The 25,092-nt window shown below is 38.6% G+C and overlaps 1 protein-coding gene across 2 annotated transcripts in view; it reads right to left on the bottom strand.

Moving 5' to 3' along the window:
* EDA (ectodysplasin A) overlaps nt 1–22,869 on the bottom strand; it is a 325,596-nt gene extending 302,727 nt beyond the window's left edge. Inside the window, exons 1-2 of one of the 2 annotated variants that reach the window (XM_012736256.2) lie at nt 22,172–22,859; nt 15,131–21,665 (exon numbers count right to left, since the gene is read on the bottom strand). In XM_012736256.2, the coding sequence (XP_012591710.1) occupies nt 21,645–21,665; nt 22,172–22,567 (417 nt within the window). In that variant the 5' untranslated portion in view covers nt 22,568–22,859 and the 3' untranslated portion in view covers nt 15,131–21,644. Of the gene's footprint in view, nt 1–15,130; nt 21,666–22,171 lie in introns of those variants that run through there. The other variant, XM_012736250.3, reaches the window with a different exon arrangement.
* Nucleotides 22,870–25,092: the final 2,223 nt, after the last annotated feature.

The following is a 25,092-nucleotide window of genomic DNA, read 5'->3' as shown; positions in this document are numbered from 1 at the left end:
ATTCAGTGGAGAAAGGACAGTCTTTTCAAGAAATGTTACTGAGAAAACTGAATATCCACATGTAAAAGAATGAAGGTGGATCCTTATCTCGTACCATATACAAAAATTAACTCAAAATGATGCAAAGACCTAAGCATAAGACCTAAAATTATAAAACTCTTAGAAGAAAAGACAGGAGAAAAGCTTCATGACATTGGCCTTTCCAAGACTTCTTGATATGATACCAAAAGCATAGGCAACAAAAGAAAAAATTGATTAAATGGACTATATTAAAATTAAAAATTTTCGTACATCAAAAGACACTAAAAACAGAGTGAAAAGGAAACCCATAAAATGCAAGAAATATTTACAAATCACATATCTGATAAAAGGTCAATATCTAGAATACATAAAGAACTTGTACAATTCAACAACAAAAAACAAACATGATTTAAAAATGGACAAAGGACTTGAATAAACATTTCTCCAAAGAAGACATGCAAATGGCCAATAAGCACATGAAAAGATAATCAATATCATTAGTCTTTAGGGGAATGCAAATCAAAACAATTAAGTTCTGCTTTTCATACAGACATATCAACAAGACATAACAACAAGTGTTGTCAGGGATGTGGAGAAATCAGAATCTTCCTATAGTGCTGGTGAAAATGTGAAAATGGTTCAGCAACCATGGAAAACAGTTTGGTTGTTCCTCAATAATTTAAACCATAGAATTACCACACAACTCAGCAATTCTACTCTGAGGTATATGCCTAGATGAACTGAAAATAGGTGGTCAAACAAAAACTTGTACACCCATGTTCATAGCAGTATTATTCATAATAGTCCAAAGGTTGAAGCAACCCAAGTGTCCATCAACAAATAAATGGGTAAACAAGATGTGGCATACACATATAATAAAGTATCATTCTGCCATAAAAAGTAATAATATTCTGATACATGCTGCAACATGTGGTTCTTGGCTAAGTTAAATAAGCCAGTCACAAAAGGAAACATGTTGCATAATTTCACTGATATGAAATACTTAGAGTAGTCAAATGCATAGAAACAGAACATGGATTAATGGTTGATAGGATCTGAAGGAAGCTGAGAATGGGGAGTTGTTTAATGGGTAAAAAGATTTTCAATTTGGCAGCAGATATGGTTAGTGGCAATGGCTATACAACATTGTTAATGTACTTAATGACACAGAGTTGTACATATAAAAATGGTTAAAATGGTTAATTTTATGCTATATATATTTTGCCACAATAAAAAAATAAACAACAACAAAAAAAGCAGGACTCTTTAGCTTATGGTCTTGCCTACTGCCTCGAAATAACTGCTGAGCGTAACCCAGAGAAAGCTTTGTTCAGCACATTTACATTCATATAGAACTGTGGTGAAGCCATAAAAAGCATACAGAGCACTTGGCATCATCACAATGCTATTTGAGAAAATCATTTACACAGTTATCAAGCCCCAAATGCATTACTGAAGACCAATTTTAAGTCCAAATAAAAACCCTTACTACAAATGGGAAAATAGCTAACTCAACTGTAAATGATTATCAGGGAAGTTCTTTTTAAAACAACTCCCTCAAACTGGGGTTAAAACCTGTTACATGAGTTTGCCTAACCTAGCAAACATTCAGATTCTAAGTACTGAACTTCTCTTGCTTATATGTCATGTACCTATCATTTGGAAATACCGGCTGTCTCTAGCATAACATTATTATTTCTATTTTTTCTTTTTTAATTCAATTTTTTATTTCAGAGTATTATGGAGGTACAGACATTTTGGTTACATTAATTGCTTTTGTACAGTTTGAGCCAAAATTACAAGTGTTTCTGTCACCCATACAGTGTGCATTGTACCCGTTAGGTGTGAATTTACCCATCCTCTCCTCCCCCTCCCACCTGCTTGATTTCTGTTGAATTTTACTACCACATGTATAAGTGAGGGTTGATCTATAAGTTTCAATTTAGTAGTGAGTACATATGGTTTTTGTTATTCCATTCTTGTGATGGTTATTACTATTTTTCTCCTCCTTTTTGTCTAATTCACTGGCCAAGTGAATGAAAGTTGGGAGGGACTACAGTATTTCTTAAGAAAAAGAATATAAAATCGAGTTTTCGGGTAATTTGGGGGTTTGTATCAATTCTTGGAAGGAAAGACAGAGCCTAAAGTATTAAGACAATGGAAATATTTTTAAGCTAAATACTGTATGATAGATGTAACCTTCATTTAATGGGAAAATATCTAATATTAGAACCCAGGTATCTATGAGAAGGCTATGTAGGCATTTACACTATTGGTAGCCTTTTTTCATTGCCTCTACCACTGCCACCAAATAACTATGAATTTCCTCCTAAGACTGACCAAATATTTTCCCCTTTGCTTCTTCACTTCCTCTTCAGTACAGCACAATAATGATTAAAACACCAGTACTACTACTAGCTAACATTTAGTAAGCACACTATATGCCAAGCACTATGTTATGTGCATTCCCTCTTTAATTAACACAACTTTATAGAGTAGATATATTATTATTCTTATTTTATAGGTAAGAAAATGAAGAAGACTAGTAGGACACTTATAGTAAATGGCAGAGCTGGGATTGAAATCCTGACTTCAGACTATGAAGTCCATGTATCTAACTGCCATGTAGACCTCTCCACAATCCTCTACTTAGAATGCAAAATCTCTTTTACAATAGTATGTTCCAACCTCAGTCTACAGATTTTATATCCACAGGTCAGTTATACAACCCAACCTCATTAATTAAATAGCATGAAGCAGCCTAACTCATCTATCTGAAATGAGTCTTTCTCAAAGCAGCTAGCTCATTCCTTTAACCCAGATCCTAAGAGCAACTTGAGAGACCTTCTTTGCTCTATAATTCCTTCTTTTCTTTTAACTCCACACCAGATAAAATATTCAGCTCTCTTAAGGAATGAAACCTCCCATTTGTTAATGAAAGGTAATAGAAAAAAGAGTTCTATATATAGATTTTCATCTTAGTCATTTTCTAATATCCTTTTCTGTACTGAAGTATACCTGTGGACAACTTGGCATACATAACTTTTGTACTTTTATATATATCCTTTATATTTTTTTCTCCCCATCCATATTGGGTATTCTTCTCAATGAGATTATTAGGAGCTCCTGAGTGACCATTTGTTATGAAAGCTTTAGAATTCACCTGCTTGAAGGCAGAGTACCTGGACAAGACAGTCTGTTGAAATTATTTTCAGCTCTACTATTATGTGATTTTCCAGGGTAATGCTAAAAAAAATTACTGGTTGAAAATTCTCTTTGTCCTGCTCTTCTAATCCTTGTTCCACTTGTGACAATGCCACAACTTTGCAACACCCCACTGGAGCATGATGGAGAAAGTGTGGTGGCATGTCTGACAGTGCATAATTAATCTTCTTTTGTTTACCTCACACAAGTTCAGGTCTCATCAAGAATATAATCTTCTCGATAAATGGACAGCTATGATAACAAAAAGCTACAGTAGCAAGAAGGAACAGTTTCCTTGAACATAATATAGCATCACATTGTCATTCTTTCCTTTAAAAGTTTGAGCACCAAAAAAAAAAAAAAGGCAAAAAGGCCACACAAACCAGTTTGAGTACCTACCGTGTGTATGACATTGTTCTAGGCACTGAGGACATAAAGTCATATTAGATAAGGTTTAGTGGAGAAGGATTTCAGTTTCATAGAGAAGGCAAACAAGTTAAATAACATTCACAGAGTACAGTATATTACAGTTAAATGTGGTGACAGGAGTAAGCATAGAATCCTATAGGAACACCAAAGAGCATCTATTTCAGACTTGGCAAAGAGTAGTCAAGGAAAATTTTTTGGAGTAGGTAACACTTGAAGTGAAAAAAAAAGTAACATTTAAAACTAAACTGGGGTGATGGTAGCATTTGAAACAGTAGGTATTGAAATGAGAGGACAGATTGAAGAAACATTAAAGAGGTAGAATCTATAAGATTTGGTGTTAGAATGTAGGTGGGGAAGAAGTGAGAAGGAGTTATCTAGAACAACTCCCACTTTTCTGGCTTGGATAAATAAATGAATAGTACTACTACTTCACTAAGATGAACAGGGAGGAGGAGCGGGTTTGAGGTGGGAAGGACATAAATGTAATTTAGGATAAATTGATTTTAAGCTGCCTATGGGACACCCAAAAGATTTCCGATAGAAACTGTACTAGAGCCCAGTGAGTATAGAGCATAGGAAAGAAGTCTGGACCATAGATTTTGACTCCAAAATCATTCTCACATAGATAATAGTTAAAGCCATGAGTTTAAAAGAGGTCATACTGGGAGAATGCATAGAATAGCAAGAGAAAAAGGCCAAGGGTGCGGACCTAGGAAATGTTGTCATGTGTCACTTAACAATGAAGATATGTTCTGAGAAATGTGTCGTTTGGCAATTTCATCATTATGCAAACATAATAGAGTATACTTACACAAACCTAAATGGTACAGCCTACTATACACTTAGGCCATATGGCATAGCCTATTGCTCCTAGGCTACAAACCTGTACAGCATGTTACTGTACTGAAAAATTGCAAGCAATTGTAACATAATGGTAAGTATGTGTATTAAACATATCTAAACATAGAAAAGGTAATGCTACAACATCACTAGGTGATAGGAATTATTAAGCTCCATTATAATCTTATGGGACCACCATCATAAATGCAGTTTGTCACTGAAAAAAACATCATCATGTGGCATGTGTCCATAACAACATTTAAGAGATAAGAAGGAAAAGACGTTCTAAAAGAACCTGAAAAGGAACAGCCAGAGAAGTAGGAAAAACTAAGAAAGTCCATTGCCACATAAACCAAAGGAGAGGAAGGTTCAAAGAATAAAGGACTACAATACACAGAATGGAGAGAAATATTTGCAAATCATATCTCTAATAAAGGTTTAGCCTGTAGAATATATTAAGAATGCTTGCAAATCAAAAATAAAAAGACACATGATACAATTTAGAAATGAGCAAAGAGGTTGGGCGCGGTGGCTCACGCCTGTAATCCTAGCACTCTGGGAGGCCGAGGCAGGCGGACTGCTTGAGGTCAGGAGTTTGAAACCAGCCTGAGCAAGAGCAAGACCCCTGTCTCTACTATAAATAGAAACAAATTAATTGGCCAACTAATATATATAGAAAAAATTAGCCGGGCATGGTGGCACATGCCTGTAGTCCCAGCTACTTGGGAGGCTGAGGCAGCAGGATTGCTTGAGCCCAGGAGTTTCAGGTTGCTGTGAGCTAGGCTGATGCCACGGCACTCACTCTAGCCTGGGCAACAAAGCGAGACTCTGTCTCAAAAAAAAAAAAAAAAAAAAGAAATGGGCAAAGAATTTGAATAGACATTTTTCCAAAAAAGACATACAAATGGGCCAGGCGCAGTGGCTCATGCCTGTAATCCTCGCATTCGAGGAGGCTGAGGCGGGAGGATTGCTCAAGGTCAGGAGTTTGAAACCAGCCTGAGCAAGAGCGAGACCCCGACACTACTATAAATAGAAAGAAATTAATTGGCCAACTAATATATATAGAAAAAATTAGCTGGGCATGGTGGTGTGTGCCTGTGGTCCTAGCTACTCGGGAGGCTGAGGCAGTAGGATTACTTGAGCCCAGGAGTTTGAGGTTGCTGTGAGCTAGGCTGATGCCACAGCACTCACTCTAGCCTGGGCAACAAAGCGAGACTCTGTCTCAAAAAAAAAAATAAAAATAAAAAAATAAAAAACATACAAATGGCCAATAAGCACATAAACAATTCTCAATAACATTAGTCTTTAAGGAAATGCAAATCCAAAACAATTAGATATCACTTTATACCCAGTAAGATGGCTATAATAAAAAAGACAAATAATAACAAGTATTAGCAAGGATGTGGAGAAATTAGAACATTTATACACTGCTTGTGAGAATGTAAAATGGTTCAACAACTGGAGAAAAAGCTTGGCAATAAGTTAGACAGAGTTACTATATGACCCAGCAATTCCAGTACTCTGTATATACCCCAGATGAATTGAAAACAGGTATTCAAACAAAAACTTGTACACCCCACATTCATAGCAGCATTATTCACAATAGCTCAAAGGTGGAAACAACCCAACTGTACAACAAAAGATGAATAATCAAAATGTGAAATATCCATATAATGGAATTTTACTCAGCCATAAAAAGGAATAAAGCACTGATACAAGCTACAACCAACATGGATGAACTTTGAAAATATTATACTAAGTGAAAGAGTCCAGACACAAAAGTCCACATATTATATGACTCCATTTATATGAAATGTCCAGAATAGGTAAATTCATAAAGACACAAGTACACTAGTGGTTGATAGAGACTGCAGGAAATGAGGAATTGGGGCATAACTGCTAATGGGTGCAGGGTTTCTTTTTGGGGTAATGCGAATGTTCTTAAATCAGACAGTAGTCATAGTCACACAACTCTGAATACACTAAAAACCAATGAATTGTACACTTTAAAAGGATGAATTTTATGGTATATGAATTACATCTCAATTACAAAATTTTAAGATAAAATATAATTTAAACTTTACATTCAATAAATATTTACTGAGAAATGTTAATAATTAAAATAACTATCACCAGTAAATTCATTACGTCAAATGGCTTGCTCTGTTTATTATCAAAATTTTCTAAAAAAATAAATTTTCTAAAATAAAAAATTTTCTAAAAATAATTTTCTAAAAAATGAAAAAAAGAATAAAGGGTTGGACAATATCAAACATGACAGAGAAGCAGAATATAATTAGAATGAGTCCCATTAAATTTTATAATATAGAGGTTACTGATGACCTTAGCAAGTACAGATTCAGTAGTGAGGAAGACGCTGAAACTAAATCATTGTAAGATGAGGAATCAATGAGTAGTTAAAATGTAAAAACAATAAGTTTATTCCATTCTTTTCAGAAGCTTCACTGTTAAAACAAATGGAAAATAGGGTGGTTTTAGGGAGATGTTGCGTCAAAGAAAGTTCCCCCCACCCCTACCAAGATGAGATGTGAGCATTACTATATGCTAAGAAGAAAAAGACATTTGAGAGAGATCAAAGATACAGGAGAGGAAGAAAATGACTAAGGGAAAGGATTATAAAAAAGTGAGAGGGAAGAGGATCCAAAGCTCAGATTAAAGGACTGATCTTGAATGAAAGGAACACTTTTCCTCCATGGAGACAAGAGCACAAGAGTGGGTATAAATGGAATTCAATCTGTAGGTATTATCATGAGTGAGGGGAATGGATTTGCAGGTGATCTCACAGACAGTTTTGATTTTTTTTTTTTTTTTTTGAGACAGTGTCTCACTCTGTTGCCGGGGCTAGAGTGCCATGACATCAGCCTAGCTCACAGCAACCTCAAACTCCTGGGCCTCAGCCCAGTGATCCTCCTGCCTCAGCCTCCCGAGTAAGCTGATACTACAGGCATGGGCCACAATGCCCGGCTAATGTTTTCCATTTTTGGTAGAGACGGGGTCTCGCTCTTGCTCAGGCTGGTTTCCAATTCCTGACCTTGAGCGATCCTCCCACCTCAGCCTCCCAGAGTGCTAGGATTACAGGCATGAGCCACCACACCTGGCCTGATTTTTTTTTCAATGAAGTAGGAATCAAGTTTAACAGCTGAAAGTGAAGTGACTATGTCTTAGAGCAGGAGATCTGAGGACCACAGTGAAAGTATGGAATTGCTGCTGAGATCAGAAGATTGAACTAACTAGGTCCCACAGAGAGATTTCTAGGTAGTAACAAAACATTCACCAGAGATTGAAGCCTGAATTTGCAGTGGCTCTAATCTGTGATTCTCTGCAGCCCTACTCAACAGTCTTTCAGGTAGAATTGGTAAAGCTAAATGGTAGGCTGATCCTGGACTGGGGTTTCATTAAAGCAAGGGGACCTGGAGACAAGGAGTGAAGAGACTTGAGGATACTTGCAGTTTGCCCACTAGAGTGATGGGGCAAAAGATGTGGACTGCTAAGATAAAACGTCAAGCCAATCCCCAAAGGGAACATAAGCTGGTTGACCTTACATCACATGGCTACTGCTCTTTAGTTTTATTGGGGTAGTAAGAAGAAGGGTCTGATCCTTTTGGCTTCTCTTGTGGATATAGGCCCCTAGATTTCCCATGCCACCAAGATTCTATTCAGTAGTGGAAAAGGACTACTCCAAAAGGAAACTGAAGGAAAAGGAAATAGAAGCTAGGTAGCCAATAAATGACAAATGAACCATAATTTCATATTATAAGGTAGCATACTATCACAAGAACTGTCATAAGATGATATATAGTTATAGACCAAATAAGGTCCATGAGCTCTAAGCCTTTACCCAAACACACCCTCCTCTTTACTGGAGCCAAGTCTTAGATCATGCTACTCCCTCTGCTCAGAATGTTCATTCTCGATTTCAGCCTGTCTGTAATGTCAGGTACTTATTTTATCTGTCTTCTGTGATGCCAGGTACAGTGTCTGGCATGTCATAAATTCAGAGTTGGTTCAGATGAAATGTAAAAAATCACTAAGGGCTAATGATCAGGAAAGTCTTCACAGGAAAGTATAACATTTAAACTTGTCCTTAAAGATAAGAGTATTCTACCATCAAAAAGATATTTTTAACAGGGGGAATGACACAAGTGACAATGAAGGTAGGAATGTACAGTAAGGTCCTGTTGGAAGCAGTACATAATACTAGCAAATCAACACTAATATGGATCTTATATTTGGCATTTGGACCATATTTATTAGGCCAGTGATTCTCAAGGCGTGTGAGAGACAGGGAAAAAATCAGAAAAAATAAAGAAATGAAGTTTTTAACTTGCTCATGTTAAAAGAGAAGTTATAGGTCTCCAACTTCAATCTCCAACATTTTACAGATGAGTAAGCTGAGACTGAGAAAGGTGAAGTGACCTACCCAATATAACACAAGTTACCTAGGGGAGAATAACTAAACTCAGACCTGGGACCAGTACCACTGTAGCTCAGTTTCCATTCTAGTTCTCCTTCTACCACGTAATATGGAAAGAAACTGTCAGATGGCCAGACTGAAAGAAAACATTTCTAAATACAAAAAGGAAGTATAGCATAAAGACATTTTATTTGGAGAACTGCAATACCATCATCAACCCCTGTGAATGTATGTCAACCAACAGAGCAACTAAATGCAAAACATAAGGTAACAATTAGAATAAAACTTTTACACAATTAAGGAGACAAAGAGATAAGTCTTCTAAGAAATAATCATACAGCCTTATATTTTTCATGTATATTTGTATTTGATCCTCAGAAAAACACTGTGAAGGAGTCAGGGAAGGTATTATCTTTTTCATTTTACAAATAAGGGCATTAAAATGTACAGATTTGTTAAGTGATGAGCTAGAACTTATTCTAATAATCTTTCCACAATCTCCAGGACAATGCAATCTCCAAAGTAGACCAAAATAAGCATGAGGTACTCCAGCTTAGTGGGTAGAAGCCAGGCTTTGTGAATGAGTAGGTAATGGCAGGGACTGACAGAAAGATTGGTTAACTGGAAATGCGAGAAGGTAGTTTATGAAATAGTAGCACTACTTGATCTTATGCTTTTAACTATGAACCACATTTCTACTAGAAATGCTTGGTTTATAGTAGGAACAGAGTAATTATTTGTTAAATTTAATAATTTAGTGACAGAAATTTCAATCTCCATACACATTGCCCATGGTTGGTAAATATACCTTTATAAAGTCATCAGCCCAGGTCACAAACCAGGTGATTCATGAGTCCTACTAGAGATGAGAAAAATGCTGAAATTGCTCTAACTGGGATGATGTCAAAAGACAAAATTATATTACCTATACAGCTGTCATATATAACACTATATCTCCCAGTGGAAAGAATTCTAGTGTTTAATACTTAAATGCAAACACACACAAACTCAAATCAATCCTCTGTTCTCTCCCCCTCCCCTTCTGTCTCTTTCATACAGACACACTTGTGTGTACACACAAACACGAACATAACCACAACCCTGGCTTTTCTCTAGGCCTATATTATTTGGAACATTGGCATATTTTGTGTTATACAAGACATAAAGAGTCCCTACTTTAAGGATTATTTTTTATACATTTTAAATGAGATATTGTTAAATATATGAACAAGAAGTTTAGGCAACTCTGATATATGATACCGGTGGAGGGGGAGCTTTTGGCTTAAAAAGAAATGTAGGTAGGTATGGAGCCTCTCACGACCTGGCAAATCAGTTAGAATCTGAAGGCCAAGAAATTGAGGTACCTTCAGTGTACAGGGAGAAATGAATTGAAAAATCATTGTAAAGGCAAAAAAAAAAATCAAGAAGTATATATAGCTGGTCAAAGTAGAATATGAACACCTGCTATGCAGAAGGCTTTTAAAGATCTGAAGAAGGGAAAGGAACTGAAGAAGGAGGCTCTAGAGTCTAACATACTTCCTATGAGGATGCTTGACCTTAAGTAGGGCTCTAAAAGGACAGAAGTCCTAGTGACAGACCCCATTAATAATCACCACATCCTTAAGGTAGCATGATATACTCCACAACCAATGTATACAACTGCGTTTTAGAGTCCAGTATTGGGGAAATGTTTCAATAGCTTAAGATTTACTTTGGTATTTAACTTAAAAGAGCACAGATCAGTGTTGAAGGTACAGGAGCTACAAAGAACTGTAAGACTCAGTCTCTGCCTTTAAAAACCTTCCCATCTAGTTAAGGAAACAAGATAACCTACAACACAACACAGCACTGAATAAAGAATTTAGAGAAGTGCTGAGATGGATGGATAAGCAAGGAAGGATTCACCTAAGAGGTAAGGTTTAATTTGAGCTGTGACATAGAGGGCTCCAAGAGGCAGACTAGAGGGAAGAACATTGTACTTTGGGGAATAGGTGAACAAAGGCCAGAATGCAAGAGGCCTATCAGCGGACCACTCTGGATGAAATGGGATTCAGACAAAGAATAACAAGAAGAGTGGCAGAGTAGTTCAAGCCTAATTGCAGAGGGGCTTGGAATGCCAGTTTAAGAAGTTTGAACTTTATTCTACCGGCAGTGGGGAAATATCAGAGATTTCTGAGGAGGGGGTGACATGACAAAATGGCACTTGAAGAAAAATAATCTAGCTGAGGGTAATAAGGAACTGAGAAAGAATCACAGATTTTCTTGGTTGAGAGGGACCTTGAGAGAGTGATGTAAGAGACATCATGAAAAGTATAAATCAAGATAAAAAGTATGAATCTATGTTCACAATGTCAAGTTAAACAAACAAACAAAAAGGGCTGGGAGTGGTGGCTCCTGCCTATAATCCTAGCACTCTGGGAGGCCAAGGCGGGAGGATGGCTCAAGGTCAGGAGTTCGAAACCACCCTGAGCAAGAGTGAGATGCCCATCTTTACTAAAAATAGAAAGAAATTAATTGGCCAGCTAAAAATATATACAAAAAATTAGCTAGGCATGGTGGCGCATGCCTGTAGTCCCAGTTACTCGGGAGACTGAGGCAGGAGGATCGCTTGAGCCCAGAAGTTTGAGGTTTATGAGCTAGGCTGATGCCACAGCACTCTAGCCTGGACAACAGAGTGAGACTCTGTCTCAAAAAAAAAAAAAAGTATGAATCAACTTAGCAACTGATTGCAAAGTGTGAGTAGAGGGGAAAGGGAAAAGTAAAAAAATAATGCCTCCGAAGTTTTATGCCTGAGTGATAGAATGAAACTCGGGTTTAATTTTGTAAACTTTGGTGTGTGTGGTGAGGGAGAGGAAGAATGAAGATAAGTACAGTTTTACAAAATTTGAGATGTCAGCTGGAAATTCAAGTAGAAACAAATTGCATCAAGAGGATTTGTCTAATGTCATTAAGAACAGAGTAGGTTTGTACTCCTTGGTTGACTCTGTCAGCTAAACCTGTCTTGATGAATAGAATCCCCATTAGCATTGTCTTATACCTAACAGGGACTCAATGAAGTGGTGGTTGAGTTGAGGGAACATCTGAAATCTGCCCCTCTCCCATATTACCCTCAGTCTGACTAGTTGTGACAGGTGTTAAGGACCTTCCTTACATAAGAAACCCTCAGAGGCACTCTAGCCAGGGCAACAGAGTGAGACTCTGTCTCAAAAGAAAGAAAGAAAGAAAGAAAAAACCCTCAGAGTTTCCACAACTTAAGCATTTAGACTACATAGCAAAAATACTTTAGAAGCATGCAGTATTTCTAGGCATGGAAGCTTGTGGATTGATCCAAAACTCTTACTAATTAATGTTCAAGCTTTCATTGCCCTTGTAGACCATTGGTGTGGCAGGATGAAATAAGAATAATGATCCACAAACCACAAAATAAAATTCAGAAGTAATCTCTTTTTGAAAATCAGTTTCACTGTGGCTGTTTGGTTTCAATCCCTGCTATATGCCATCGCTCCAATAAAAATTACTCTTTATTTCTAAACTGCAGGCCCATTGACAGGTGGATGTACATGGAGAAAATTACTCAGCAGCCTATTATTTTAAAGTGGTTTCAGCAGCTAGCAGCAGGGAAGTCCCCAGGAAGCCACAAGAAACAGGAAACCACTCTCCTTCCTTGGCTATTCCAAGCATATAGCACAGCACTATCATCTGGTGCTGAACTGGCAACTGAAATCTAATCCCTGTCTCTCCAAAAGACACAGAATTTATGAATTGATTTTCCAAATGGTATTCCACAGAGATGATCATTAAGCATTCACTACCACCCAAGCTCATGGTCTAGCGGTCTTCAAAGGTAGTCCCAGTAATGCAGGTGATAAAGACCTAATAATCTGTAATGGGGGAGCAGAAGTTAGGTACAGGGAACTGAATCTTATTTCTTTATACTTTTTCTTTTATTTCTTCTTTTAGATCAGGAGTTCTCAAATAGAGATGAGCATCACCATCACCCAAGAAGCCTTTTTTTCCAAACTATTAATGTCCACAGTCCCACTCTAAAGACTCTGATGATATATTTCTGGGTGTGGCCAGGGACCTATGTGTTTTTAAAAAGTTCTCCAGGCACCACTGGTTAAGAACCACTGCCACAGATTATCTGTGTGATATATTTTAACCCTACAATTCTGAAAAAAATTCTAAGTAGAATCTGGGAATAGCTAGCTATTTCTATCAAAGAGAATAAGAGGGAGAGAGAGAGAGAGAGAGAGAGAGAGAGATGCAGACAGGAAGGGGGAGGTAGGGAGAAGAAAAAGAGAGGGAGAGAGATGATTCTGGGCTGAGATTCTTGAATACTGCCCACTCTAGCACAAGTAGCCATTGCGCCCCTTAACTGTGGGTTCTAACCATACTAAGCCATTCATAATACCATAAATCACAGATTCTCACTCTGGAGTACACACAAGAATCACTTGTACAGCTTTTTCATATTATACATAACTAGACCGCCATCCCTAAAGCTTCTGATTGAGTTGATTCTGGGTTGGGGCCCTGGGCACACCTATTAGAAGAAAGCTCTGGGTTAATTGGAATGAACAGTCCTGAAGATTCTCTTCCTCTAAAGATAGGTGGCACTCAGAAACAACAAACACTCCTTACACATTTATTCACCATCTTATATGTGCCAGATACTTTTAAAAAATAACAACTTTATTTAGATGTAATTCACATACCATAGAATTCACCCATTTTAGGTGTACAATTCAATGATTTCTAGTGACTTTACTGAATTATGTAACTTCATGAAATCTCTTGCATCATTTATTCTCTGGTTTCACTATCATCCTGTCTATGGTAAATCCATTTTAAAATATTTTCATCTCCCCAATAAGTGCCCTGATGCCCATATTCAGTTAATCCCCATTCTCACCACTCTCCCCAGGCATCCACTAATAATTTTTCTCTCTAGATATTTGCTTATTCTGGAAATCTCATATAAATGGCATCATAAATGTGATTTTTTTGTGTGACTCACTTCTTTCACTTATCATAATATTTTTGAGATTCAGCCATGTTGTAGCATGACTGAATTCATACTTTATTCCTTTTTATGGTTGAAAAGTATTTGATTGTATAGAATATTATAATACCACATTTTATCTATTCATCAGACATGTTTGGCTATTATGAATAATGCTGCTATGAACATTCATGTAGAAGTTTTAGTCTGATCATATGTTTTTAATTTTTTGGGGTATATGCCTAAGAGTGGAATGGGTCATATGGTAACTCTACGTTAACTTATTGAGGAACTAACAAACTATTTTCCAAAACAACTGCATCATTTTACATTTCTACCAGCAATGTATGAAGGTTCCGATTTCTCCACATCTTTACTTAATATCTTTTTCATTATAGCCATTCTAGTAGGTATGAAATGATATCTCATTACGGTTTTAATTTGCATTTCCATGATAGATAATCATGTTGGACATCTTTTCATGTATTTATTTACTGCTTTGCATATCTTCTGTAGTGAAATATCTGTTCATATCTTTTGCCCATTTTATTTGTCTTCTTATTATTGCATTCCAAGAGTCCTTTGTAAATTCCAAATACAAGTTCTTTATCAGATATGTGCTTTGCAAATATTTTCATCTAGTTTGCTGCATTTCTTTTCATTTTTTAAAGTTTCCCTTTGAAAAATAAAAGTTTTTTTTCCAAAACAGTTCATTTCTTTTTTTGACTATGTGTTTGGTGTCATATCTAAGAAATCTTTGCCCAGTCCAAGGTCTTGAAGATTTTCTATGTTTTCTTCCAAAAGTTTTATTGTTTTGGTGCTTACATTTAAAGCTATGGTCCATTTTGAGTTAATTTTTGGGGTATGATGTATTATATTAGTTCATCTTTTTTGCATGTAGATATCTGATTTTCCCAGCACCATTTGTTGAACAGGGTATCTTTTCCTCCAATGAAATGTCTTGGTACTTTTGTCAAAAATTAACTGATTATAAATGCAAGGGTTTATTTCTGAATTTTTGATTCTGTCACTTGACCTGTATGCCTATCCTTATACCAGTTACTGTCTTGATATCCTAGAGGATTTAGATAAGTGAGTTATCAAATAAAGATTTTCACATAATTATGGTCAATATGTTCAAAAATAATAATAAACTTGTTTGTGAATTTTGACAAAGAACTAAAGACTATTTTTTTAAAAAAGAACCAAATGGAAATTCTAGAAATAAAAAATATATGTGATATCAAGAACTCAGTGAATGAATTTAATAGAAGATTAGACAATGCTGAAGAGAGAATTAATGAACTGGAAGATAAATCACAAGAAAATATCCAAAATGAACTACAGAAAAAAAAAAGGACAGAATATACAGAAAAGTATATAACAGATATAACAGGTACTGAGAATATGTCTAAAAGAGGTTTATTGTGGTCTGAATGTGTTCCCCCAAAATTCATATATTGAAATCTAATCACCAATGTGATGGTATAAAGAGGTGAGGACTTTGGAAGGTGATTAAATCATAAAGGCAGAACCCTCATGAATGAGATTAGTGTCCTTATAAAATAGATCCAGGAAAGCTCATTTGTCCTTTCCACAACATGAGAATTCAGCAAGAGGGTACCATTCTATGAGCCAGGAAGTGTGCCCTCACCAGATACTGAATCTGCCAGGCATGTTCATGGAATGGAAGACTGAATATTATAAAGATGTGAGTTCTCTCTAAATGGATTTTTAGATTCAATGCAATCCCAATAAAAATCTCAAGTAGTTTCTTTTTTTTCTTTTTCGTGGACCATGACAAGCTGATTCTAAAATACATATAAAAATGCAAAGGGCCAAGAATAGCTGATATACTTCTACAAAAGAATAAGGTGGAAAGACTTATGTTACCAGATATCAAAGTCCAGTGATGAAGACTGTGGTAGTAGTGCAATGACAAATAAACCAATAGAATAAACAGGCCAGGTGCAGTGGCTCATGTCACTAAAAAAATTTTTTTAAAAAAGAATAAAACAGTTCAGAAACAATCTTGCACATATACAGACACTTGATGTATGACAAAGGTAATAGTGCAAAGAAGAGAGGAAAGACAGTCCTCATAATAAATGGTTCTAAATCAGGTGGATATCAAGATAGAAAAAATGAAGCTTGGCTTCCATATCTCATGATAAACAAAAATCAATTCCAGGTGGATTACAGATGTAAATGTGAGTGAAAAAAACATAAAGCTTCTAGAAGATGATATGGAAGAATATCTACATGATCCCAGGGTAGAAAAATATTTCTTTATTTTTTTTAAGACAGGGTCTCACTCTGTTACCCAGGCTACAGTATAGTGGCATCATCATAGCTCACTGCAACCTCAAACTTCTGGGCTCAGGTGATCCTCCTGCCTCGGTCTCCCATGTAGCTGGGACTACAGGTATATGCCACCATATCTGGCTAATTTTTCTATTTCTTTGTAGAAACAGGGCCTCCCTATGTTGCTCAAGCTGATCTTAAACTCTTGGCCTCAAGTGATCCTCCTGTCTTGGCCTCCCAGAATGCTGAGATTACAGGTGGGAGCCACTGCACCTGGCCATAAAATATTTCTTAAATGGAACATAAAAAACAATAGCCATAAATGAAAATACTGGAAAATTAGACGCATTAAAATTTTGAACTTCTGTTCAATAAAAGATAACATAAAGAAAGGTAAACCACAGATTTGGAAATGGTTTACAACATTAAAAATACAAAAATGGTTCATAGAGTATATAAAGAATTCCTACAAATCTATAAGGACAAATACATAGGAAAACAGGCAAAAAATCTTGTATAGGCATTTCACAGAAGAAGATATCCAAATGGATAATAAACATATAAAAAGGAGCACAACCTCATTAGTCTTCTGAGAAATGCCAATTAAAACCACGAGAGATATTCCTACAAATCCAACCACCAGAATGGCTATTATTAAAAAGACTGACAATACTAAATGTTAGTAAGGTTGTGAAACTGGAATTCTCATACATTGTTTGTGAGAATGTAAACTGGTACAATCACTTAGAAAAACTGTCATTATCAATAAAGTCAAAAGTATGCATTCCCCATCACCCAGAAATTGCAAATCTAGGTATAAACCCAACAGAAATTCAAGTACATACAACCAAAAGACATGTACAACAATATTCAAAGCATAATTATTCATAATAATCCCAAACTGAAAATAATTCACATATTCATTATCAGTAGAATGAATAAACCATAGTATACTCAAACAATGGAATAATATACCATACAAACAACAAACTACAGTTGTATACAACAAAATGGCTATCACAAATATAGTTTTGAGCAAAAAACACCAGAATCAAAGAACACAAGTGTTTGATTCCATTTATACAAAATTCAAAATGTGGAAAACTAATCAATAATGTTAGAAGTCAGGATAGTCACCAACTTTGGAGAGCAAAGATGATAAAGTGATATGAATGTGGCATAAGTAAGTAGTGGCTGTGGGATACTAGTAATGTTCTCTTTCTTGACCTAGGTGCTGGTATCATGAGTATGTTCACTTTGTAATAATTCATCAAACTGTACAATTATGATTTGTGCCTTTTTCTGTATGTGCTTTGTACTTTAATAGAAAAGTTTTTGTAAAAAAAATAAAGAAAAAAAAGAAAAACCAAGTGCTGAGTGTTTACAGAGGAGCCAGCTAAAGATAGTCCTCTATGAGGGCCACCCTGCAGACAAGGTAAGCAGTTTTTCTTGGAAATGTTCTTGGGAATTAAGTAGCTTCAAAAATTCTCTAGTATAAAGAGATCTCTATAAGGTGGTCACAGATAAATTACAGATTATTTTCATAAGATCTAAGAGATAAAGAAAGAGCTGAGACCTAAAAGCAAATAAAACAAAACATCAAATGATATATTATGGAAAGCTTTTTGTACCATCTTAGAGGTAAGGTGTGAAACTTGGAAACTGAGACCATATGATTAGAGTTCTTCTCCATTTCACTTTCTAATTATTCTAGAAACCAGTGAAACATTACCAATGGAGCTATTTACTCACCTAAGCATGGCCAAAAGTTCATAGACTTAGCAAGACCTGAGGAAAACCGGCCTGTTACATAAAGAGAAAATGTCTTTCTTTTACATATACATCCCCAAAGTCCCAAAATAATATTCAACTCAACAAGTATTTGAGTATATTAACTGTAACTAGCACTGTGTCAGGCACTGTGAAGAAAGACAAAAAAGGCAGATTTCTGAGGAGCTCTAATGTAAAGACACAAAATTTATTAAAAACAACAGCAGTAACTAGAGAGTGATTCTAAGATAGGATATGGTGGGTGGGTTGAAGAAATAGAGCTAGTGACAGAGAAAACGGGGTAGGTATAAGGAAGCCAGTTGCCCAAAAGTCTTTAAATGTCACACTAAAAAGTCTCATTTAAACCCATAGAAAGCTATTTTATCTTGATTATGCTTTCCTAAAAAAAATCCTTGGATTTATTCATTATGCTCACTTTGAATCATCTTGAGTAATTCTTGATCAATTAGCCTTAACATAAGTAATGTCAAATCTAGATGCACAAATGGTCTATCTAGTTATACCAAGAAATGTTTTGTAGAACTCTAAGGCTGACTTGTATGACATCACCTCAAATAATTAGGAACATACCCCACATATCCCCCAACAGTCCTGAATAAATCCATAGTTTAGACCATCACTTGGGGCAATGAGTTGAATTATTGTTTCCCAAAAAAAAATAATTTTTCAAGCATTAAAAGATACCTAATACTCAACATTGTGTCTGGTACAGTAGGCTATTTATTGAACTGGATTGTTAAATTATACCAACATATTAACCATATTCACCTCTCTCATGGTTTGGTAGACTCTTTGATCATATTCCTCCCTCAACCTCTTTCTCTTCAGACTAAAAAAAAAAAACAAACAAACAAACAAAAAAAAAGCTCTAGAAAATCCCTCCATCCTTTTGATCAATTTAATTGGGTTTCTGGGGATTTTTATCAGCTGTTAGGTTTTTCTTGAGGAGCAGCCACCAGAATTTCCTATCTGATTGCAGAGGCAAATCCACTTTTGATCTTTTTCACGAAAAACATAAGGGTTTTGTTTTATTGTTGTTTTTGACACCCTTACTGATGACAGCCACTATATTCTTGCCCTTTGAGGACCACAATCATGACTAGAACATCTCTAAAGAATGATCAACAGTGATTTTTATATTTTCACTCTGATATTGTATTGTTAATATATTGTCTAATTCAGATACTAATGAGATGTCTCTGGCCCATGACATCATCTCCATCAAGTATCCAGACAAGTCTATAGCCACTTGGCTGCTCCAGCTGAAGGAGACAGTTATGATTCCAGAAGGTCTGATATGATCCTCCCACTTTTTATCATCAGCAACTGTGTGCCCACTGGGGAGAATTTTCTATTATAACATTTCCCTTGAAGGACTTTGATCTCTCTTCTATGTATCCTGACCACCCTAACTTCCTTCTGTATCCTATTTAAAAAGTTTTTTAATTGAGATGACATACACACATCTATAGTGATTTCTAGATCCCTTTCTTGAATCATAACTGGGAGCCCAGAGCCCATCATTTCATAAGCATGGATAGGTTTACTTTGCCTACCTGCATGATCTATCTTCCTACAGTTTAGTCTCATCATCTTGCCTTCATTCTTTGCAAATAAATGGGTGAGAAACCTAAATATACTGCCCATTGAAGGGTGCATATTTTTATCTTTCTTCTTCTCCATCCAAGATTTGCTGTAATAGCAGCTGTGTGTGTTGAAAAACTAAAATATAAAAATATGACCTACGTGGCCAAATCCCACAAGACTGTTTACTTCCTTATTTATGAATCAGAATCTGTCAGCACAACATAGAATTTTGACCGTCAGCAGATACTGCAATTAAATGTCCCTGCAAAGCCAGCAGAGGGTGCACCAGGGCACTAGAAATCTTACCCAAGCTGTAGCAGTATTAATTTGACTCTAATAGCTGATCAACTTTTCCTTTTTAAAAATTTTACTGTATACTAAAACTAAGATCATCAAGATAAACTTAAGTTGAATCTGGACTAAAATTCCTTCAAAGTATACTCCAAGTCTTCTGAAAGTGAAGTTCAGGAAGAATAAGGATCACATGTTTAACCGTCTGGTCAAAATGTAGGTGAAATAGAACAAAATGATGCAGATTTGAACTGTCTCCTTTGTAAAAATTCTACTATGGAACTCTACCCCACTCCTCTAGAAATCCCCGGGAGACAGTATGCTATGGGGGAATGGACACTGAACTGGGATTTAAAAGAGTGACTTCCATCCTAGTTTTAACTTCAGTTGTATGATCCTGGGCAAGTCATTTCCCCCTCAGGGCCTGTGTGTTTTCCAAGGGAATCAAACAAAATGGACTCATTGGCCTCTCTTAACTCTAATAAACTTTGATTCCAATTGATGTCAACAAATATAAAGAGCCAGTATCCTTGCTTCTACTGCTCAAAAAGACTAAAACCAAAAGAATAAAGGACAGAAGATAGGAAGCTGTGTTAAACCTAGACAGAACTATTTTAGTGCCACACAAAGGGCAGGCAACATTACAGAGCTGCGAGAGTCCCATGCTATCACAGAAGCCCTAGAGTACAGCTGTCCTGCTAATCCTCAGTCTATAAACATGGCTCTGTGTGTCCTGAATGCCAAAATGTCTTGGCCACCATATAACTAAGGTAATCTAATTCCTTCATCTTCTCACAGAATATCAATGTTCAGCTGCCTTATATTTCTACTGGGCATGGGGGGGGGGGGCGCAGATAGATAAAGGAGCCAGAATTCTAATTAATTATCATTTAGCTACAGTGTTTAAAGTTTCAGGTATGAGAAGCATGTCTGCTGATTCTTTTCTTTGATAAGCCGTTATATAAATTGGAGTGTGCTAGCAAGATATTTTAAGATTCAGGGCAACTTCACCATGCACATTGTAAAAAAAAAAGTGTCAGTCCTAACATTACAATATTATCATGAATGTGATATCTCTATCAAGTGTACAACTTTGGATGGGAGGTCAAAGTAGCAAAACAAGGTTTACAGAGTTGTGACAATGATTCCAGGTGTGGTAGTAAATACAGAAGGGGTCCCTCACCTCATGGAACTTATTTGCACAATTTTCTCTCTTCCCCAAAAGGTCCAAAATCACTATTTTTCTTTAACCACCTCAAAAGGATTCTTAGAGTCTCCTCCTAAGTTTCACACACAAGACAAAATATGGCAATCAAGACAATACTTACGTTAAATGCACTAAATTTACTTGCATAAAGAGCAAGAAAAACTAGAAAACAAACACCAAAGCTAATGGTTTGCTAATAAGGCATAAACATCATAAAGATTACAGAAATAACTGCTCTTGGGAGACTACTCCTGATTATTCCATTGGCGGATTCCTGTTCTCAAGCTAGCAGTAGTAAAAACGCTACACACCCATCCTTCTCACCGCAGCCCCCCCCCAAAAAAAAGAGTCAGAACTGGCATGCAAAGGGTGAGTTTTATTTCCATAGATTTTTTTAAATTGCTGTTCAGAAGTTGTCTAGCAAGACGACATATTTCTACCAGAATTCCTCAGGGGCGCTGATCCTCACTAGAACGCCGAGGACAGTCAGTCTCAAATTGCAGGTAAGTGTGAACAAGCCCATGGTCTGGTCAGCGTTCAAGGACCCCGCGCTGAAAACACGGTTTAAAGTTGTTTCAACGGGCATGGGGCAATTATTACAGCTGTTTACAGCTCCAACTCCAAAGGAGAGCCTGCTAGTGCTGGCATCAGTTCTGGACACGAAAAAACAAGCACCGCGGGCAGAGAACCTCACCAGCAGCAGAAGGGCCAAGCTGCTCGCCGTTAGTCGGCCAGGGGGGCAGCGCGGGCACCTCCTCTCCCCGGCCCGGGCGGGAGCGTCGCCAACTTTTTCCGAGGCATCCCGCAGCCAGGGCCGGCGGGTGCGGGTAGCGTCTCCAAGTCAAGGGGTCCTGAGAGAGTCTGGGTAAGCTGGGCCAGGGACCTAGGACAACCTGCCCCGGGCAACCTTCTCCCCTGCCCGCCTGCCCCCTCCCTGGTGCTGCCCTCTTACTTGGCTCGAGGTGGCAGAATGCGTCCAGGCCCCTGTGGTGGAGGGCCCTCGCCCTACCCACAAGGGGAGGGGGCCTCCGCCGCCGCCCCTTACTAGGTGACTCACCTGGTGCCCGTCCTGAGAGTCAGGGGGCAGTGTGGCTTCTCCCGGTTTCAATGGCTGCTGCTGAGGTGACGGCTGCCCAAGGTGGCGGATGATGGGACCGTCAGGGTCGAGGCCACCGGGGCTGCTCAGGGTGCCAGAGGTGCCAGGGGTGCCCGGGCCGCCTAGGCGGGACTCGGCTCCCCGTTCCCGCCGCAACTCAGAGCGCAACTCTAGGTAGCAGCACAACGTCAGCAGGTGGAGGGCCAGCGAGAGGCCAAAGAATCCCAGGAAGAGCCGGCAGCTGTTCCCTTCGCCTGCCCGGGCAGGGGCCCCGCGACAGCCGCAGCCCTGGTTCCCCCGCTCCCGCGGCGCTGCCGGGGGCAGGGGTTCCCTGCGTTCCACCTCGGGGTAGCCCATGGCCTCCGGAGACACCTACTCTCTGAGGCCCGGGAGCCGCTGCGTCTGCCTCAGCCGTTCACGACCTCTGACAGGCAGCTACTGTCCTGCCATCGGCCGGGGGCTGCAGGGACCCGTTCCTGAGCGACGGTGGCTGGGCGGGACGGAGCAAGGAGCAGCCGCATGTGCAGCTCCACTCCGAGGGGTGGGAAAGCGAGGAGGAGGGCGGGAGAGAGGGGCGGCTCGGCCCGCCGAGGGAATGAGGGAGGAGGTCCTGGCCGAGCCCGCCCCATCCCTCAAGCGGCTGCCCGGACGCCCAACCACCCGGCCGCCAAGCCTCGGCGCCCCGCCCCCTGCCGTTCCGCCCGGGCCTCCAGCCGCGGGGCGGGGCCTGGGGGCGCGAGGGTTGGCCTCTGCCCGGCCGCCCCACCCAGCTCTTCCCGCTTGCCCCGCTCCAGTTGGTGACTGCCGCTGCCGTTCATCGCTGGACTCCGCCCCAATTTAACCCTTCAGCGCCAGTACGGGGGAGGAAAGGAGGGGGAGGCTGAGTAGAATTTGGGAACCTTGGAAAGAAAGTAGAGCAAAGAAAAGGAGGCAGAAACTAGCATTAATAGAAATGTTTGCAATTAACTGCAGTTGTTAATAACATCATCCAGTACTTATCTGTTGCTTTCAATCTTCAAAGCGTTTAACAGACGTTAAACTAATTAAAACAGCTCTGGATTTGGAATGAAACCATGCCTGCTGTGTTTGCAATCCAATGGCTCACCAGAAGAGAAGGAGACCCAGGAGCCTGGGAGCCAAAGGAACTGGGAACGGGGTGGGACTCCAGCAGCCTCACTCCTGGAGTGAGTCTGGGGACTCAATCTAAGGAAAGGAGAAGCCTTCCCAGTCTGTGCCAAGCAGAACTGAAGTGATATTGGTAAAAGAGTGTCCTAAGATTTCTTGATATATTAATTAATTTGACAAATAGGTATTGATCTTTTTACAGTGCAGAGAGTGCTGTATGAGAGAATCCAAAGCCAGAAGAGTGTCTCCTCTTCCACTGTAGCAGGAGTTTTGATTGAAGTACATGTGTCTTCAATGAGCAAATGGGGAAACTGAGGGCTAGAATGAGGTGGATTTTTACAAGGGTGGTCCACAAAATGGCCAGACACTACTGGCATCTCTATTTGCAGGCAACTGTTCTGGCCCCTCCACCCCTCCCATCCTTCCCCTGGAGTACTCCCTGGGGGAAGTTCAACAAGTCAGCCAAATGTTCCAGATGTACACTGCTGCAACTGCAGCATCTTCAACAGCTGCACCAATCAGAAATGGGTTCAGAGCAAAAAAACAAAAAAAGAAAAAGTGGCACATGGCAGAACAATAGACCCTGAAATGAAGGATGGAAAGGATTAGTCAAATCAAAAGTCATAATTGACAAAAGAGTTATTAGTCTGAGATTATAGAAAGCTAAATGACCATAGCAGGGGAAACATGTATGCTTCTTAGTCACTATGCACTCTCATTCTCATGTTGTTAATTGAGAAATGAATAATAAACTATTTTATTGACTTGCAACAGACATCTTCAGTGCCACTAAGGAGGCTCAGGGATGCCCAGGAACACTTACAGGTAGGCCTAAGACCTAGGCTGGTGGAAAAGAAGAAAAACAAAGAGAGACATAGAAAAGAAGACAAAATAAGAGAAACAACAAAACAAAATCAAAAGCATATGATGGGAGGTCAGTTCAGAGAGCACAGAGGTCATAAGCCTTAAATATATTAGCCACGGACAACTTTTCTTCCATACACATTGTGAAAAGTCTCAGTGCTTCAAAAATATATTTATGCCCTCCCTTTAGCCCCCACCCATGAAATCTAAAGTTTGTAAAAAATATCATCATACAGATAAGAAAAAAAAGGCATTTAACAGCTGCTCTCAGGTCCTGCTTGTCCAGTCCAGAAATTCTAGATGCTAGGAAAACTGCCAGGCTGATTTACCTTAATTATCACAGCCCAGGATTATTGGAAAGAATGCTACACCAGGAGTCAGGAAACCTCACCCTGCCACTAGTTTACTGGGTCACTCTGAACAAGTCACTGTGATTTTGAGGGGCCTTACTTTCGTCAGCTGTAAAATGAGGAATTTGAACTTTAACAACAATTACATTGTGTTTTATCTGTGTTATTACTGGTTATGTTGACTTTATTGCATACACAGTTTAAAGAGGCTGCCCCTTCCTCCTCCAAAATGAAAAGGGAACAAATGACAGCCATCTCCTGGTGGTGTTGGTGATGCTGAGCTGTTCTCAGCTTACCATGCTTTACTAGGCTTTAACTACTTGACTGAGACCCTGGTTTGCACTATTGGCCTCAGAAGCCCTGAGAATTGCATTTGTCCTAGGACCTCACTTTGGTTCCCCAGAGGTAGAATATATGGCTTTATATGCAGTAGAAATATTGGAATGGGGCAATCTAGTGAGGAATGTGCGTGGGTTTGTGGGGGGGGTTAAGTTTTTTAAAGTGTTGCTTCAGTTAGCTAGCAGCTTCTATAAGTACCCAATA

This window comes from Microcebus murinus, chromosome X (genome assembly GCF_040939455.1).
Source record: "Microcebus murinus isolate Inina chromosome X, M.murinus_Inina_mat1.0, whole genome shotgun sequence".
NCBI lineage: Eukaryota > Metazoa > Chordata > Mammalia > Primates > Cheirogaleidae > Microcebus > Microcebus murinus.
Note: the sequence above shows the minus strand (reverse complement) of the source record. Positions and strands in the feature narration are given on the sequence as shown.